Source organism: Amblyomma maculatum, chromosome 1 (assembly GCF_055883805.1).
Source record: "Amblyomma maculatum isolate TAMU_Amacu chromosome 1, ASM5588380v1, whole genome shotgun sequence".
NCBI lineage: Eukaryota > Metazoa > Arthropoda > Arachnida > Ixodida > Ixodidae > Amblyomma > Amblyomma maculatum.
The window spans coordinates 186050578-186070056 of NC_139344.1; the positions used below are offsets into that span (position 1 = coordinate 186050578).

Consider the following 19479-nt stretch of genomic DNA (forward strand, 5'->3'; position numbering starts at 1 on the left):
CTCCAGCCCCCCCCCCCCCCCCTCTTTTGTTGGGCGCCATGGTGGGTGGCAAGCACAACTACTGAAAACACAAGCCCTTTCATGGATTCTTTATATCAAACAAATGATCGCCCTCCTAACAAAAGAGGGCGGACCGATGTTACAAGCCATTTCTTTGTGAAAACGAAAGAGACATTCCCAAAGTTTCACGTCATACATAGCGAGGAACTTGAAAAACCTGCTCGAAAAATCTCCCCTTTCATTGTGTCAAAGTGTCTCCCTAAAATCCTGGGCCCTGGATACAACATATCAAAACTTGCAAATGGCGACTTCTTGCTAGAAGTACAAACCAAGTACCAGCCCTCCAACCTGAAAAACATTGTGTTGCTTGGGGACATCCCCGTCGCCATCACCCCCCAGCAATCCTTGAACATTGTAAAAGGAGTAATATCTGAAATAGACTTCATTGCTCTCACTGAAGATGAAATGACAGAAGGACTAGCAGACCAAAACGTCATAGCTGTTCACAGAATAAAAATCCGAAAGGATGAGAAGGAGATCCCTACAAAACATCTGGTTCTGACTCAGTAGCTGCACCCTCCCAGAGTCAGTTGAAATCGGATACATGAAAATAAACGTCCGACCGTACATTCCAAATCCGAGGGGATGCTTCAACTGCCAGAAATACGGCCATGGTTCGCAAAGTTGCCGTGGCCGCAAAACTTGATGAAATGGGCTGCGAGCGACCACAACTCTGATAACTGCACTGCAGACCCACACTGGGCAAACTGTGAGGGAAATCACCTCGCATACTCTCGATCTTGCCAAAAATGGAAAGGAGAAAAGCAGATCATAACACTGAAAACAACAAAGAACATCACATACAAAGAAGCACGCATTTCAGTTCACAGCGAAACCAAATCTCACCGATGTATCTCACCGATGTGGTGTGACAGGGCGGGGCACTACAACGGCTTTCGGCACCTACCCAGGCCTCCAACGAGGCTGGGGTAGTGCCATCCTCTGCCCCGGTGGAATCAGCTCACGCTCCTCCACCACCTCCAAAACAGGCTACGTGTCCCTCAGGGTCGGCGGGCCACAAGACCTTTGCCCACGAGGCAGGGTCTCAAGAGAATGAACACGTGCCTGTGGCACGTTCGTCCAGCACCTCAGAAGAGGTAATGGACGCAAGGCAGGACAGCTTTTTGCCATCTTCGTCACAGAGATGGCAGAGCTCCTTGGATCGAACCAGAACAGACAAGGCTCGAAAAAAACCTTAGTTTCTCAGCTTTCAACCAAATTGCATTCCTGGTACAGTGGAACTGTAGAGGACTTCTAAAGAATATTAATGACGTAAAAGACATCCTAGATACAGTCTCACCAGTTGCACTGTGCATACAGGAAACAAATTTAGGTTCCAAACACACAGATATACTGAAAAAATATCAGGTCTTCCGCCAAGATCGAGAGCAAGCAAGCAAGCTTTCTGGCGGTGCGGCCATCATATTGTAAAGTGGAGTTCCAGTCCAAAAACTGAAATTAAACACTCCCTTAGAAGCTGTAGCAGCCACAATAATCGCCTTTAAAACTCTTGCTGTGTGTTCTGTATATCTTGAGCCAAATCTTAAAATAACGCTCTATAATTTAGAAAACCTTTTTAGTCAACTACCAGAGCCACTACCTAGTAGCAAGAGATTTTAATGCACACTCTCCTTTGCGGGGAAGTGGAAAAATCGATACACATGGACAGCTACACACACATTTGTTTGTTGGCGTGCCTGTAATCTAAAATAGATAAGACGTGAATAAATTGGTGCTTTACGCCAATGGAGCGGGACATGCCTGAATGCAAAGAGTCTTGCAGAACTCAATTTGGCGGGGCTTACTTGCTGTTGCTGCTCATGAAGTCGGTTGAACCAAGGGCCCATGCTCGAAAGCATTTATATAAGCATTGACAACAAGCGTTCGCCACTGCAGCACACAGCAGTTCGCTTGTGATGCTTTCAGGCCTGTGTGTTTAAAAGATCGCGAAAGAGGTGAACTTCTGTACAGCACTAACAAGCAATCTGTGTTCGGGGCTCGGGATGCTTCCCTGTGTAGGAAAATTCAAGACATTAAATTGAAGATGCAAGATACAAACATCTTACAACTGCTTACAGACCAGCTATGGAGCTTGTCATTAACGCACAGTATTGTCTGCAGGAACATGAAAAGTACTCTGAATGCGTTCGGGATATAACTCAATAGGGCTGCTGCCCCAACAGCTGTACTGGTGGTTTAGGGAGCGCAAGTAGTCTGGAACTGCCCAGGACTGAAAACCTAATGTATGCGATGTGTTGAGAGTTGTGCAGCTGGCATGGCCAATACGCACTCATAAGATCGCAAAGGGTAGCACAATGCATGGCTACAAACACTCTAGTACAGAGGCCAAAGAGTGCCAGTGCTGTTTCATTTCCTTTTGTTATAAGATATGTGGCATGTGCAGACGCAATTCTTGAGAAGAGTGGCTTATTGGGCAAGTTGGCTGAACATTATTTTAAAACAGTGATAGTATCAGTGCAATGTATGTTTGTCTCTTTCCTTCTGCCCTTGTTCTAGTGCTGTTTTCAAATGAGGTCTTGAGAGGGTAGTGAAATAGGCAAAGCTGCAGCCAGTGAGCACTCCTATAATCTCTTCATAGAAAGGTTCTAGCCTACTTAGTTGCAGGAAAAATGTGGTTGCAAGGGAAAAAAACATTGGAGCCAGCCCTCTCAACTTTACTGCATGCTGCACGACCTGCAGGACACCTCTTGCACCGTAATTAGGTTTTCGTGCTTTCATTTTTTGACACCATTTGATCCCATCCCCTTAATGCGCCTTTTAAGGCCAAATTTCTAGGCTCATGGAACGAAATTTCGTGCTCGAGATCTGCCTTCTATTAGTGTGCGAGATGTGTTCTCCTTGTCCAGCGTGCCTTCCATCTGCAATCCCACATTTGAACGCGCGCCAAGGAACGCCACACGACAGGAGTGGTGGTGTACCGTCCAAACTCACACTTGCCGGAGAAAGTGTGACAGATACCGTGCCTTTCCTTTCCTGTAAACCAATTATAATTATATGTAGCACCGCAACGAATGCTGATAAGAGGCAAATGATAAGAAGATAATTATAGACTAAGAGATTCTCTTTTTTTTTTTTCACATGGCCATTCTGCACATTGGCGTCCCTCTCCAGGTTGAAAATGAACCGCTAGCCCCTGCCGCGCATGTGCAGTTCATGGTCTCCAGGATCGGTACAGCTGGAGCTTATCACAGTACCATGTGCAGTTCATATTCCTGACAGGCTTATGCGACACATGGTGGTAGCTATCAAGCGCACACATCGCCACTTCGCAGGCTCAGAAGCGGATCTTGGCTGCATCTCCGATGGGCGTTTTCAACCAGTAAAAGGCAATTTTGTCCTCCTCTCGAAGAGCGCCACATATTGTGAAAAAGGCAGATTGCGGTGTGTTTCAATTTGGATACAGCATTCCACAGTTGGTGCTGTAGGGGCCATGTAAAGTGACAAGCTACGCTGCATTGGTGGGTCTGCTAAGGAGAGGAGCTAGCCATACTACCTGCTCGCCGCATATTTCTGTACAGTAGTCTTGTCATGGATCCCATTTTTCCACTGTGTTTATTTTTACAAGCATTATCTGTTGCCACTGCTGTGTAAAAAGTTTTGTTCGTAGCATCTGCATACTCAAGAAGCCAGGCTGGATTTGCTTTTGTCAAATGTACTGTTTGATCACGTTTAGTGTTGTCATTTTACTCCTGTCTTATGTTTTTAGATCGAATAAGTATTTGAACAGTAAATGTGGGGCAGGTGGGCGTCAGGTACACAGTGACACGAACTTTGCACCAAATGTGCCAAACCAGAAAAGCTGGGCTGCTCTGACAAAAGGGAAAAATTAGGCTAAACTGCTCTGAACTCTCTGCTCTTGAATTGGGTGACATTTGGTGCCGGCAGTTCACAGATTTGTAACCTTGGTTGCTGGCACTCTTCCAGAATGTAAAGATACGTTGAGCTCCACTTAAGGACTCCACTTAATGAATTTGGTATTGCTGCGGCAACATAGACTTTAGGTCAATGATCAAGCCACTATTGGTACAGCAGTTTCTGTGTGCATTTCTAGCTGCTACCTTCCTGAAAGACCACAGTAGCGCATGTATAGAGATTGAGGCGACTTGCACGTCAGTAAAGCTCTAACTTTGTCAGAAGGATTTCGACTAGTTGATTTACAGGCCTAGTGTGAGTCTGTTGATCAAGCGATGCATGTAGTTATGATGCAAATGATGGTATAATTCATATCCTCACAAATGGCACTTTCTTGTATATGGTACACTGCATCTGCCAGAATATCGTCTTTGCTGAGTATTGATGATTGAGAGTTTGTGTGGGGAGCCCACGCTCAATCTACGCATGGCTATGCCAGTGATGGGCAGACAGTGTTTCATGCCATGCAATTGAATTCTTTGTTCACTTTCCAATTCACTCTTGTGAGTCTGTGAACATCTTGGGCAGCTCTGCAACAGCAAAAATTGCTAGGCATTACCAGACGTCCAAATAAGTGCAACTGCATGGAGCTGCTTTATTTGCTTTTCACCACTTGTTTTAGTTGTGCAACAGGGTGACTCCAGGGCTCACTTTTGTTTGGAATTGAAAGTTGGGGAGAGTTAACGCACCTTTATATTTCGAGTGGAACTGCTGCAGCCTGCACCAGGGCCTAATCTAGACTGGCCTGGCTCACAAGGATCATGAACACGAGTTAACTGTTTCTTCATGAGGGAAATGCTATTGTGCATATGACACAACTGGCTGGCATGAATGGAAAGTCTGGGAGGTTTTAATATGGAGGACGGAGATTTAAAGAGTACTGAAAGGGGGCCTGCCGAGGGTGAGAAAAGCTGATGATACAGATAGACATTGAATCTCCTATTATCATTCTCAAAAATTGTTGCAGCAGTGATATGGGCGATTGAAAAGTTTTCGTGTTCTCCTTCTCATCTTGTTGACAGACCCGAGGAGGAAGAAAAAAATTGACAAAGGTTTAACTTCGCTTAAATCGTAGAAAGTGCTGTGTGGCATGGCTTTGCTAGGTGGCTTAGACATTGATAGGCTTATGCGGCAGAAAAGAGTGTTCAGGAAGTGTGTTTCCGTGTACAAAGGTGTCCCCCAAATTTGACCAGAATTTATTTCTCGCCTAATTTGAGTATGGCCAACTTAGTAGTGACTATCAAATTTGAGTGGGCCAGCTCAGTCCCAAAAATTGGTCCCTAGACCCTCAAATTTGACTTAGTTGTCGGATCCAAAATTGGTGTGCAATGTAATTTGACTACAGCCAACTGAGTGGTGACTTCTTAATTTAGGTGCGCCGCCCCCAGAATTTGGCATGCTTACACAATACTCTGCACTTTGAAGCCCATGTGCACCCTTGGAATTTTAATTGCACAGCGTTCATATGTCAATGGTTTGAATACCTTCTGCTAACTAGCCTCCTCCAACTTCACTGGCAGCTTGATGCAATAAGGGAAGCCGAATGCTGCACGAAGAGTGGTTGCATCACAACTTTTATACAAAAGAGTGCTGCTTGGGTCAGTGATTCCGTGTATGCAAATGGTGTGTCAGAGCTGATAGGCCCTGCCACGAGGGTGACTGTTTTTGAATGCCATTGTCCCAAATGTTGCTTTGCTGTCATCACAGTGACTATGGCAACCAGCTAGGCAATTTTTTTCTCGGCTTTGACGTTGTATGAATCATCATCATCATTAGCCTGTCTATACCCACTGCAGGGCGAAGGCCTCTCCCATATTTCTCCAATTAACCCGGTTCTGTGCTAGCTGCATCCACTTGACCCCTGCGAACTTCTTAACCTCATCCGCCCACCTAACTTTCTGCCGCCCCCTGCTACGCTTTCCTTTCCTTGGAATCCAGTTTGTTACCCTAAGCGACCATCGGTTATCCTCTCTTCGCATTAATGTCCTGCCCGTGCCCATTTCTTCTTCTCGATTTCCACTAGAATGTCAGTAACTTGAGTTATTTCCTTGACCCACTCTGCATGCTTCCTATCTCTTGATGTTACCCCTACCATTTTTCGTTCCATAGCCCTCTGGGTTGTCCTCAACTTAAGTATAACTCTCTTGGTTAGCCTCCACGTTTCAGCCCCATAGGTGAGTACAAGCAAGATGCAAGTGTTGTATACTTTCCTCTTGAGCGATACTGGTAAGCTGCTAGTCATAATCTGCGAGTGCTTGCCAAATGCGCTCCATCCAATCTTATTCTTCTTGTTATTTCCTTTTCATGGTCCGGATCTACGGTTACTACCTGTCCTAAGTAGACATATTCGCCTACTACCTCCAGTACTTCGCTACCTAATGTAAACTGCTGTTCCTTCCCGAGGCTGTTGAACATTACCTTAGTCTTCTGCATATTGATTTTCAAGCCTACCTTTCTACTTTTCCTGTCTAGGTCATCAATCATTATTTGCAGTTCATCCCCCGAGTTGCTTAGCAAGGCAATGTCATCAACAAATCGCAGATTACTGAGGTATTCTCCATCTACCCTTATCCCTAACTGCTCCCATTCCAAGTCTCTGAATACTTCCTCTAAGCAAGCTGTGAATAGTACTGGGGAGATTGTGTCTCCTTGCCTAACACCTTTCTTTATCGGAATTTTGTTACTTTCTTTATGCGGAACTATGGTTGCGGTGCAGCCACTATATATATCTTCCAGCACTTTCACGTACGGCTCGTCTACCCCCTGATTTCGCAATGCCTGCATCACCGCCGAGGTTTCAACTGAGTCAAATGCTTTTTCGTAATCAATTAATGCTATGTATAAGGGCTGGTTATATTCCGAGCATTTTTATATCACCTGATTGATGGTATGGATATGATCGATAGTAGAGTACCGTTTCTGAAACCCTGCTTGATCCTTTGCTTGATTGCAGTCTAAGGTTGTCCTATTGTTGTATGAATGCTATCGCACTAAAACTACGGCTACAAACCAGTACCATGCTGTGGAATCACGTGCTCCAACCTCTTCCACTCTCTCAGCTCCAAGTTTGAAAGGTCAAAAGTCGTACAAAGGGTCAAGGTCATGACTTTGTAGCTTTGACACCAAGGTGGTCCACAAGGTTACACTTTAAGCGGTCGGATATTTTGGGGAAAGGAAGGCACAATGTATTTATAGCCACACTTTGTGCTGTGGCTCATTTAAGGTCGATGGTTATCTCACGCTGACATTGTGTGCTGGTTTGTAGGAAAGACACAGTAGCTGTCATATTATTTGTTGACACCTGACTACATAGCAAAAGTTTGTCGTTGTGCTTATTGAAGGTCAAATGAAGGTTAAATTGACGCCCACGCGAAAGCTGCCTTTACCTAGCGTAGTGAAACTTTTGCTTCAAAAACATTCAACGTTTTTCTAAATTGTAAAGCTGTTCATAGATATCAAGGACATGGGCAGCCTTCCAAAGCGCTGGGTTTTAAGGACGGAGCAAATTGGAAAAAAAGTTGGATCATGTTTGTTGGTCTTTTCTACAGCGGTCAGAGAAGCCCTTGCTTAGTTATCGTTCAGGTCATTCAAAGGTAATAAAATGTGGCATTGCAGTGTTTTGCTTAAGTTCTGCTGTTACAAAATCGTGTTCACGCTATTGATAAGTTTCAAACAACAGGTCCAAAGGTTAAGGTTAGCGGGCTTCCCGATGGATATGATAATTGTAGCTAGCAATAAAATCCTAAGAAAGATTAAAGGGGGACAGGGGTCTTAAGATTAATTTTGGTATTTACCAACCAAGCTTGATGAAACTTAACAGAAATGCTCAGTTTTTTGTGCTGATTTCAAATATGCAAAATTTTCTTCTGCTACAATTAGTTTAGGAGCTATTTTAAATGTATTTGAAAATTACTGTTGTTGTCTATCCAAAGTATAGGGGTAAAAATGCTCATCAGAAATTAATTTACAATATACAGGTGGATACTACAAAGTGTGAGGAATGCAATGTTGGAAGCAGTTTTCAAATTGAGCTAATATTAGAGATTTAGCTGCTCGTTGAACTTTGCACTTACAGCCATGGCTACTATATAAAAATTTCAATATAAAATAAAAATATTCTAAAAGTGAAAATAAAAAAATGTTTCCAACATTGCATGCATTATACTTTCACCTTCACAATACAAAAAGAATTATAGCTCCAGCTACTCTAGTTGCTGAGATAACCTTTGGGCAAACTTGTAGTTCAACTCTAAACACAGTTTTGAGAAAAAAAAACAAAAAAAAACGCACCAATGTAATTTTAACGATTGAAAGTGGGAAATACTGTATCTTATAGGAAACGGCAATATTTCCCGAATTGCTCATTCAGTTCGGCGGACAGCTTATGAACTGACTGTGTGCACTTGTGTATTTCAGTTGCACGACTAACAGCAGCAGACGGCGCTTTTTTTTTTTTTTTTTTTTTTTCGAACTTAAGCCTGTCATGTTCGCGGCGGCTAACTTTAATTTCGCAAAATACATGATTCAAAGCTGTTCGATGATTGGCAGTAGCCTGCATCGCAAGCGTCGCGAAAACATTCACAGCGAAAGGGTTGTTTATGAGTGCCTTTGATTCACGGTGAACTGATGACATAGCGCCGTAGCCTTCGTGCACGAACAATTTCAACGCAAGGTCGTATTTCCGCTTATCCCCAATTAATTTCAGAGCACCACAGCACAGTTTGCAGTCCACAAGTGATACAAGTAAATAGTTCAGGAAATTGAAATTCACAATGGGGAACTAAGTTTCACTGGGTAATCGGGTCGCATCGCTGGTACTGTCAATGAGAAATTCATTCTTCCTGTCCGTGGCGAAAATGGTGGTGGCGGGAATTTGAAGAGGGAAAGCTGCTTTTGAAATCGAGACCAAGATGGCTTCAGTAGCATGCATGGAACCGGAGCTGCACGCCGTGAGAAAATTGCCATTTTGGCATCGATTTCGGTTGATATTCGGTTAATATTGACAGTATAAATTGTTCTTGCATGCAAAATACTGAACTTAGAACTGTGAGATTTTGCAGACAGGTGCAGAAATGGCTGCAGACTTTGAAAATAGTGTTTTTGGCAATTTTTCAGTTTCTGAGACCCATGTGCCCCCTTAAGTCTTTTAGTAGAGATGAAGTATGCAGTGGTCTCGTATATCCATCGGTTATCACATAGGCTTAAGCAAATCTGCAATAGATATGGAGTTGAAGTGCTGTTTTCGGTTCCTAATAAGCTAGGTAAAATTTGTGCAGTTGTTGATTGAAGGGCTAGGGATCAGAAACAAAAAAAAAAGTACAAGGAAAACTGCGTGCCAAGTGGACCATGACTTTAGTTTTTTTCTCGTGAAGAGCGGGTTGTGTATGAAGTACCTTTTAATGCGGGAAAATTTATGTAGGGCAAACCGGCAAATGTATTAATACTCGCCTCTTTGAAACTCCTCTTTGAAAGTGCCCCTTCATCCAATTTGGCCCTTCATTATAAAAACTGCCATTTGAACAAACCCAGTGGGTCCAATGTGCTTAGTAGGAAAAAAATGCCTACCACGATGACTGTAGCAGTGAGCCGTCGTTCCACTACTTCAAAAGGTTCGCAAAGTGTGTTGTTTGGCCTCCGTCAGTACAACGTGATCTAAGTACTGATCAATTTATCCCCTACCAGTTCTGCTAAATGAAAGTTTTTAGAATCACGGCGAGTGCTTACCAATCAGCTGTCGATGGTTGGTCTCATTGCCTGACTAGGCCAGCATACGTGTCACCGTTAGCCGTTGTAATACTTATACATTGTTGTACATACATTGTTGTACATACATTGTTGTGTAAGCAATTCTTTGCTGATTTCACTCCATATATCGAAACATATGCTTTCACCAGCGAAGAAATCAGTGTGAGTACGCAGAAATTGCGGAGAAATACAAGCACGATTGATAAAGTTTCCTGTTTGTGCTGTGGTGTTTATTCTTGTGCTGTGTAGAAAGAGAAACAGACTGTTGCAGGGATAAAAATTAGTAGCATTTTTCTATACTCTGGGTCAGAGTCATGAAATCTTTAAGGACAGCACTAACATTGTCCAGCTATTTTTCATCTTTCATATCGTAGAAAAGCTGACAGCTGAGATGCATGGTATAAACCAAATTTTGCTGTTCAGCAAAGCAGTTTTATAATGGCCTACGTGCTGCTAAACGTGTGCATGCGAAAATTAAATGAATTCATCTACATCAGCTTCTTGTGATGCATATGCAAGGCGCTGCGTACATGAAGTTTATGTGTTATTTTCATTCGCTGCATGACCTTCAGATAGAAAACAAGGTGTTGGTGGCCATTGGCTATCTCAAAAAGTGCAAACTTCTGCAAGGTAGGCAGAGGCTGGCCTACCTAGCAGTTTTTATGTCTAAGGGTAAGAAGTATGAATCTTGCCGAGGCAAGGCTTCTGTGCTATGCCTTTTCTTACAGCTTGCTATTACTCGCCCACAGGTCTATTGAAGCTCATTTCTACAGTCTGTATTAGGCATTTTGTCACAATTCACTATTCCTCACTCCCAGCCTTGTTTGGAGGTCATTAATCACATGCTGTAAAAAATGTGCACGCTGCAAAAGTTCTGCTGGTCAAAGTAATATGATGTGTAATTACAGTATGAGAATGGTTTCCCATTTCCAAGAACCGTTGCTTTTTCATGGATATATAATAAAGACTAGTCACTTTTACCTTTGCTTATTTTCTTGTGCCTGACTGTTTCTCTTGGTGCCCGTAGCAAAGCTGTGCTAAGCGTTGATATGTCTTTCAGTTGTGGTTCTTCATAATGAAAACATCAAGACAAGTTGACTTCATGCCTGACTTTTCGTATCTGACTCCTTTACCTTGAACCATAGCCTCCTTTATACTCTCTGTGACTGTCAACGCGCCCCGCGAACAATAGAGCGGCACTGTCGCGTAAAGTTGCGCGGCGCTGCCGCTCCCCTCGCTGAGGGCGCCATTGACGTAGGAGTCGAGGCGCGCGGGTACGAACGTCGCGCGGGGCGGGAGTATGACATTTTATGTTGGGCAGTTTCAAGAAATTGCGCATGGCTCGAGAAACTGCATGACTGCTCCGCTAGCACCAATGGTAATAGAAAAATTACAATGCTAGTTTACGCTGCAATAAAGCAGAATTTAAGAAAAAAGGCACCAGCTTTTATTTACATATTTCACAACAGCAATTGTGCTACAAGAGTACCATGTAGAAGTGGTGTGATGAACAGTTGCCACAAGTAGGGAAAAATGTTCACGGTGACTGCTGTCACTTATAGCACCTCAGAAGCCAGCTTGATATACAGATGATTGGAACAACTGCATCACAGTATGCCATTGAGGTCTGTAAGGAGAACAATTTTGGTATCAGCTGTTACTTTCAATGATTCAGCGCGTCATACAAACGTTTTTTTTATCTTGAAAAACAAGGAAAGACAAATATACGCGTTGCATCTTTCTGTTTTGATCACTCCAAAATAATTGTCACAATAGGCAAAGCTTGTGTTTGTGTTTTTTCACAGAATTGCGCAGTTAGCGAAGCAAAAAATACTGCGCTGGAGCACATGTAACATACCACACAGACGAGCTAACCAGGGAGAAAGTTAGCACCGCAGTCCAGAAAATACACGTGCACATTTAATATTATTATTATCTCACTGACACGTAATAATCACACTATTATTTTTCGCAGGGCCTAATGCTGTTGAGTAAGAGTTTTGCGGTTTCCAATGCTAGAGAGGGACGCGATTTAGTTGACAAGGAAAACTAATATAGGCTTTGCACGATTCGGTTTAACTCGCTTTAAAGTAGTCATCTTGACAATAGGTATATCTTGCGTTTCTATTTTATCACAAAATTTTGTAATTAGCATATACTGAAAAGAAGAAAAAAAAAAACCCTTCCCAGGAGCACATCTAACTACGCAGACGAGCTAGGCAGGGAAGCAATTAGCATTGCAGTCCAGAAAGCACAGGTGCACATCTAACATTACTATTGCAGTATTGATGCTAAATAAACACAGTGCTTGGTGCTGTCACTATTTTTACAAGCCTCAAAGCAGCTGAACACTACGGAGCGATCGGCGGAAGGACAAAGCAAAGCTCGCACTTACCAGTTGGTGCAAAGCTGTAGTCCTGCAGCACCCGAAGGGAGATAAAAGTAGAAGCATGACCTTGCACACTGCAAAACAGTCCACGAAACTGCGAGAAGGCGGCAGCGCGTGGCTATCCGGGCCGCTTTGCAACACAGCACACCCGGCACTCACCTGGCGAGGCTGACCACATGTCGCTGTCGCCATCTCTCGGCAGCCAGCGGCGTAACTTGTCAATGGAGGAGGAGCGACGGCCACGGAGCGCGGAGTTGCCAGGCACAGAGTGTATAAATTAGGCTGTGCTTGAACACATTGCATATAGTCCGGAGGTTTACATTCCAGCATTACGGTATGTATGCATTAAAAGTTTGTGCCTACTGGAAACATCTAAATGTATACACAATCTAGTTTTTCTGTCCAACCAGACCCCAAGCACAAAGTACACAACAGCAAAATAGTTGCATGCTCTTCCCAGCTTTGATTGGAAAAAATAATGGTTTCACATTCTGGAGTTTTGGAGATTTCAAGAGACATCATTAAAATAAAGCTTTTGTTTTAGTACTTCCCTTTTTTTGACCGACATAATGCAGCAATCAGTATTGGGGAATCAAGCATGGGAATTTCAAACATGCAGAGCTTCCACAGTTGTATATGAATAGGTAAAATGTGTTTGAGTGGGGTTTTCTCGCATGCACTGTAGCCTCGGCAATTGGATATGTCTCTCTGACTGCCGGAATAGCTGCATTACTAGCAGACCCAGGCCCTCAACAAGCATTAGTAGAGATTTTTGACCATATAGTCTTGGCTACATACATGTTTGGGTATGATGCATGCAAAATAAACACAGCAGTGGTAAAAATGCAACTCATATACATCATGCAGTTGCATTTTTGTAATACAACTCAAGTAAAAATCAAATATGCTTGAGAGAGAAATTTATTATTTCTTTTGTGATCCTCCTAATGTTTCATTGATTGACAGTACGATGTTAACCATGATACAGTTAACATACAATAATGACAGATGCTAATGTCATTCGATACGAATGACATTAAATTTGCTCGTGTGACAGAGGTAGTGCATCGATTGCTGGCTGGCTATGTTTTTCAAACTTTACTGGCCAGTTTTTTATATTTATGAATTTCTTCACAAAAATTGTTGAGAAATAGCTGACACAGTTTCCTGCAAGATTTGAAAAGCTTGACCTTACTGGTATTTCAAGATAAGAGAATCCATGCCCAGTGTCCTATGTGTAGGACACCACGTTTTTGGGCAGGGACTCTGAATGCTTGCACCTGCAAGTATAAATTCAGTGGGCTGTAGATTTATTGTGTATTAGCTTTCCTTGTGTGCGTTCGGAAAGGGCAGCTGCTCTTGTCTGGACCCCATCATCTGCTTTGTGATTCCAAAAGAAAATAAAAAAATGTTTGTGCATTGTCATGAGAAATGTGACATCTGTGTCAATAACAGATATTTCAAGATTTACCACTCATAATAAGGGTTTTGTAGTGTCTAGCATTGCAGGATGTTTTTAATCAAGAAGTCTCACAGTCAGTGTTGAAATATTTCCACGACCTGAAGGGTGGTTCTAATTCTGAAGTTTTATAAGCATATAATGCCAAGTATTTTAAGTGTGTTATTTTTCTCAAGTTCTGGCAAATACGGGTGTGTGCTGGTCAATAGCTTTTCCAGGATGCACATTTTCTGCTTCACAGCTGTTTCAGAAAGCATATATTTTGCTCGAAAAGCTGCTCAGTAATTTACATTGGCTGTCCTGCCTCTGCTATTGTTTTCTATCTTTTCTATCTGATGCCAGTGAAAATACTCTTAATGAAGAAGCTTTGTGCAAAACAAAACTTGTATTTCGAAAACAAACCACCGCCTTAAGAAGAAAACAAGCACATGCATACAGGAAGCAATGCCGCACATGTAGAAACTGGTCGACCAAGGTATATCAAAGCTGTCCAAGCAGCAATAACAAAGAAAAGCATTGGGTTGCTTTTTATGGGTTTCTGCGTAGGACAGTATATAGTTTCAAGTTTGCGCTTGTGCATGTTTCTTCGTAGTGTTCCATATTGTTTGCACGCAGTTTCTTCATTATGTCGGCTCATCAACTGGCCCAACAATCTGCTTTATTAAAATACTTTATAAGTCATTAAAACATTATGTAATTTATTTATATAGGTGCCTTCAACTTATTCTCAGTGTGGCTTCAACATGCTTATTTTTGGCTTACGTTTTGTGTTCAGCTATGAAGGTTTGTGAATTGAAAACCAACCTATTATTTTGCAGGTTATGTCGCCTTCTCACTTCTTTATAAGAGAAGCTCCATGCCCTGATATGTCGCCGTGTGCTAGAGAGTTTATCAAATTGGAAGCAGAGATCAGGAACAACATGAAGAAATGGGACGTGAGCCCTCTGAATCCATTACTTCCGGAGGTTGGCGCAGTAAGTGCCCCCTGCTGTGTTTGATCACATTCATATGAAGCTGGCTATTGCAAGTTCAGCTTCTTTTTTTTTTTTGCAAGTTTTCTCTGTAAACAATTTATGTGCACTTCCGTCTTGAGGAATTCCTTGGGATAAACTGTAAAGTGTTCTGATATGTTATGACTGAATGCGGTGTGATGCGGAGCAAATTAAATCAAATCTTAATGCAGCTGCTTGTTAGGAGAAACCCGCTTGTGTCTGTGCAGTTCTCATGAGTTTGTCAGATGTCAGTAGACCTGCTAAAATTTCAGTTTATTCGCTTATTGCACACTGCTCGGGCTCTCTAGACAAGTGAGATCGACTCTGTACTTCATTTGTAGTAGATAACCATTTACTGTAGCACTTGGAATTGTGAAATAATGGCAGTTTGCTTTCTGGCTTTCTCCTTTTGGCTGTGTTTGGAGGTGTCAACTAGTGTGGCCAGCTCTTGGTGAGCAGCAGAGAAAATAATGCAAAAAAAAAAAAAAAAGGGTCACAAGAATGAACTTTTCAGTACAGTCACTGCATTGAGATACAGTGCCGGTGTCAGAAATGTGACTGTGTAGAGGGAGACGTACTGCACTCTCCCCACATCAGCTGTGCCCTTTGGCCCTGCATTAGGTTTTCACTAGCTGTAAAAGGAGTAATATTAGCTGCAAGTACAAGGTAATCCTCCAGTGTTCAAGGATTCATGAATATCTATTACATACGCACTCATGCCTTTATTCATTTTCTGCCAGTTCTAAGCAGTGACACTGGCAGGCAAGGTGCCGACTGACATCAGCCAAGTGTTAGGCTTTAGCATGCTCCTACTCATCATCTAGCCATACTGGTTTGCAGTCTTGCTGGATAGATGAATATTACTTCCTTCCATTTCTTCCTATAGCTAGCTAACAAGGAACTAGAAATAACTCGTCTAAGCGGGGTTCTCCTGTAGAGACAAAAGGCGACTCTAAGCTAGAGCTGTGCACGGGGTCAGGCTAATACAAAAGCCTATACCCAGCTCGGGTCCTTCGGAAGCTCTCAGGCTCTGGCTGGGCCCGGGCCAGATTATATTTGTCACAGGCAAGCTGGGCCAGGCTGGCCTACCCAATCCCTAGTACACACAAAGTGTGAATATGGTCATAATGTGCCAGACATCTCGAATGCATAGCAGGAGATGTTTTCCTGTGTCCTTGTCATGTGAGAGTGATGGAATTCTCTCCGTTTTGATAACCTTCTTTCACATGCCCTTGCCATGAATCGATCTGGAATGAAAGATTGGCAATGTTACTCAAGTAAAAGATAAGCCATACGGCATTGTCCCATTTGTTATAGTCACGGTCTCGCAAGGTGCCAACCAGTCCTTCAAGTTGGTGCTGCTGAAGACGGCAGGGTTACACTGCTGCATGGCACCAAAGCAAATAACACGAGTAGCAGGATGGTAGTTTAGGCATCGCAAAAGCAGGAGGGGGTGCTCAGCTGTGGAACTCCACTATGGGGAGGTTGAGACACTTCCAACACTTAAGAGAAAGGTTATCTGAAGGAGCGTTATGTTGGGGCTTTGTGTCAGCACATCCTCTGGTCTGGCTGAAAAAAGTGCGAGTGTCCAGCCAATTCTTATTGTCTTCTTAAAGAACAGGTTACTTGGGCTTCTGTAGCTGACGGTCTCTTTTGCATTACCAGTGTTTATATAAATAATATAGTAATACAGTATATTATTTTTTATTAAAAGTACTTGCAGTTAATTAAGCCTCTCTCCGGTGGCTTGGTGGAGTTAGGGCTCTCAACTAGCTGGTCCTAAGGATGTGGGTTTGTTTGTGGCAGTGCTTTGATGTAGGCAAGAGACAAGGTATCCATGCACTTTCTGATGCTGGAGGTTTGTAAAGAACCTTGTGTGGTCAGAATTCAAAGGTCAGACAGAGATGGTCAGACAACCTGCATGATAGTTGTCTGTACATGAGACTAAACCAAAGTAAGAATGATTTTTCCTTTTTTTTTTTTTCTGGTTTCGTCTTGTGCCCTAGTTTGCGCGCTTTGTTGGGAGGCCTTTATAGAAGAGAAAGTCCTGCTCCAAAAAACTGCCCAGTCGCATTTTGAGATGCTTGACTTCATAGTCCCTGCAGTCAAGCATTTTGGTTGCGGCGAAACTGCAGTAGACTCTAAAATTTACAAATATTCGCAAATTTCATGTATCAGTTTTTGGAATATGAATCGAATAACAAGCATGTTCAATTCTTATTCGAAATTTTGAGCACTTGCACATCCTTAATAATAATGCAAAGTGATGTCACTGCAAGAGAGATGCCACTAATATCAAATTTTGAGGCAGTAGCGGTAAACATAGTTAGCTACTAAACTAACTGTATGCTCTTTATGCTTACCGCTACACCTCATAGTTGCAATTCACCATTGAGAAGACCTTAGTAAAGAATCATCATAGTTGGGGATCTCAATGTGCTCTCGTTCTTCTGTGGACGTTGCTCAGAATGTCCTGAAACTACTGTCATGGAAATGCTGGGGTTCAGATAGGCATGCCCGTTCCATACCTATCATTCTCTGGTATGCTCCAAGTTAGATTAGCAAAGCATTATATTTGGATCAGCAAGATCATCTTGGTTTAAGGTTATCCAGTGCTTACAAAATATCCGCAATAGCCATCTTTATTGTAGAAACAATGAACCTGCCTTGAACATACCATAATGTCGCAAGGTACAGTAACATTCTGCTGTCTTCCTAGTCATCTCAGGATCAGAGATGAGAGCAGATATGTGTCCTGCATGTACGGGAAATATACAAATCAAGCAGTCTCTGCATAGCATGTTGATTTGTTTTATTTGTATATTTTCCGTACGTGCAGGACACATCTGCTCTCATTATCAGGTTTGGTGCAGAACAAACTGAGAGCTAAGTGGCGTGCTGCATAGAAGGATGAAATAAAAACAAGCTGCATTTCATAAAATCCATTTTAGGAGAATGGAGATCACTCTAACACCAGGAACGTTTCTCTGAAGTAATTTTAAGTCACCTACGTAAGACACGCACATGTCACATATAGTTTCTAACAAAAAAGACTTGTATGTGAAATGTGGGGTGATGAGTTTACATATTGTCATAATTTAATAACTTTCACTAAGTTTGAACAACTGAGGAGAAAACTATTTTTTAGTCAACACATTCCATTTCATCAAATATTGCTTTTATGCAAAGAAACACATGTTCTTGCATTCCTCATGAAAGTCAGTGTTTTAAATCATATATACAGTACACCATCTAACATTGTATTTGGTGCATTATAGCCAGAGTTGCTTAGGCATCATGAAACATCAGATCACTGACTAGCATGTGCAGTTGCAGTTTTGTTAGTATTGGTGCGTACTGGTGCCCAACCCCAGCTGCTTGTGCAGCGGGCCGTGCACACGATTGGTTAGCGACAGGATATGTGCAGTTACAGTGCCTTTGTTTTTTGTGAATATGTGCGGCAGTTGCTCGCGCAGAGACACTTGGTCAGAGTGTCAGGAGGAGTGCAAGCTTTTTTTTTTATTTGTATGCAGTGTGCAAGGTTTCTTCTGGGCTTTATATGTCTTCCTTTCTTGTCACTTATCAGCATAGAGTTTCTTACTCTTACCTAGAGAGAAAGCTCTGCTGCCATCTATGGGAGTTTACATGGAGTTTTCAGACGACCAGTTCAGCCACCATGGGCGCTCAAAGCATCATGGGCCGGAGAGCTACCGAGTGCAGAACTACAACTTTTGGCCAAAACTAATGCAAAGATAAATGTTGTTGTACCATAAATAATGTCCTATCATTCAATATTGTGACTATAAATTTTAAAAAGGCAGAGTAACAGCATGTCAGTGTGAGATTTATCCAATATAAGCGATGGCTCTTTCTCCTATTGGCTTAGTTTTGAGCAGCACAAATACCAATATTTCGCACTTAATAGGCACACTTTAAGAGGAAAAAAACGTTTTAGAAATATCTATGGTTGTGCAATTACTTAAGGAAGTTTTTAGTGGCATTTCGGCAAACAGAAACCTTTTATTGGCGACGTCTGCTTTTGCGCCTTAGCTACTATGGCTTTTGCGGTCTATGTACGCACTTCGAGATGATGATGATGATGAAAAAGAAACATCATAGTAACGCCACTCCATGCATCCGAGAAAAACAGACTGTCCCGCAACAAGTAGCACACCGGCCCATGATTCTTGGTGCGCCCATGGTGGCTGAAGTGCAGCGCCCTCAGCTTTCCCTCTAGTTAGTGTAGGAAACTCTATGCTTATCAGTTCCTTTTTTGTCACAGCTCAGGTGCTCAAGATATAGCGTAGCAGTTGCCATGGCCAGCTCAACCTTTTCATATTTTTGTTTTTGCTGCATAAAACATCACACTACTACTGCTGCTACTATTTCTACTGTTACTACTGTATGGGCCTTACATAGTCGGTTTTGCATGCCTGAAAAGCTCATGTTTCTAGGTAGATAATCTGGATTGTGTAGCAGGTGCAGAGGAGAGTGGTCAAGCCAGTAGTATTGAGAGCGTGGTGCTGCAAGATGTTTGGACTAGCTTAAAGTATGACATTAACATGTTGCAAAATATGTTACAAAATTTGGCTATGGGATATTAGGGCCTTTGGTTTAGCAAGGTTTGTATACCTTTATGACTAATAAAGAAATCTCTCTGAAAGCGTGGTGTTTACTGGCTACTTGGAAATTAAGCACGTCCTGTTCGTACTGTCATTTGCTGCAGTTGGTGTTGTGATATCGAATGATCCATAATTGCAAAGATTGTATGATCTTGTACATATTGTTTGTTTCTTGCTCAGGTCATTTTGGTGAGGAAAGCAAAAACCATGGAATGGTACCGTGGTCGTGTCGTTAAGTTCCTTGAAACCACAGAGGGCTACAAAGTGGAGTGAGTTTCA

The 19479-nt window shown here is 42.5% G+C and overlaps 1 protein-coding gene across 3 annotated transcripts in view; it reads left to right on the top strand.

The window, feature by feature from the left end:
* Positions 1–19479, top strand: part of LOC146205123 (uncharacterized) — a 168637-nt gene that overhangs the window by 7438 nt on the left and 141720 nt on the right. For all 3 annotated transcript variants that reach the window (XM_084589816.1, XM_084589818.1, XM_084589817.1), the window contains exons 3-4: positions 14405–14560; positions 19381–19469. In XM_084589816.1, the coding sequence (XP_084445942.1) occupies positions 14405–14560; positions 19381–19469 (245 nt within the window). The remainder of the gene's footprint in view (positions 1–14404; positions 14561–19380; positions 19470–19479) is intronic.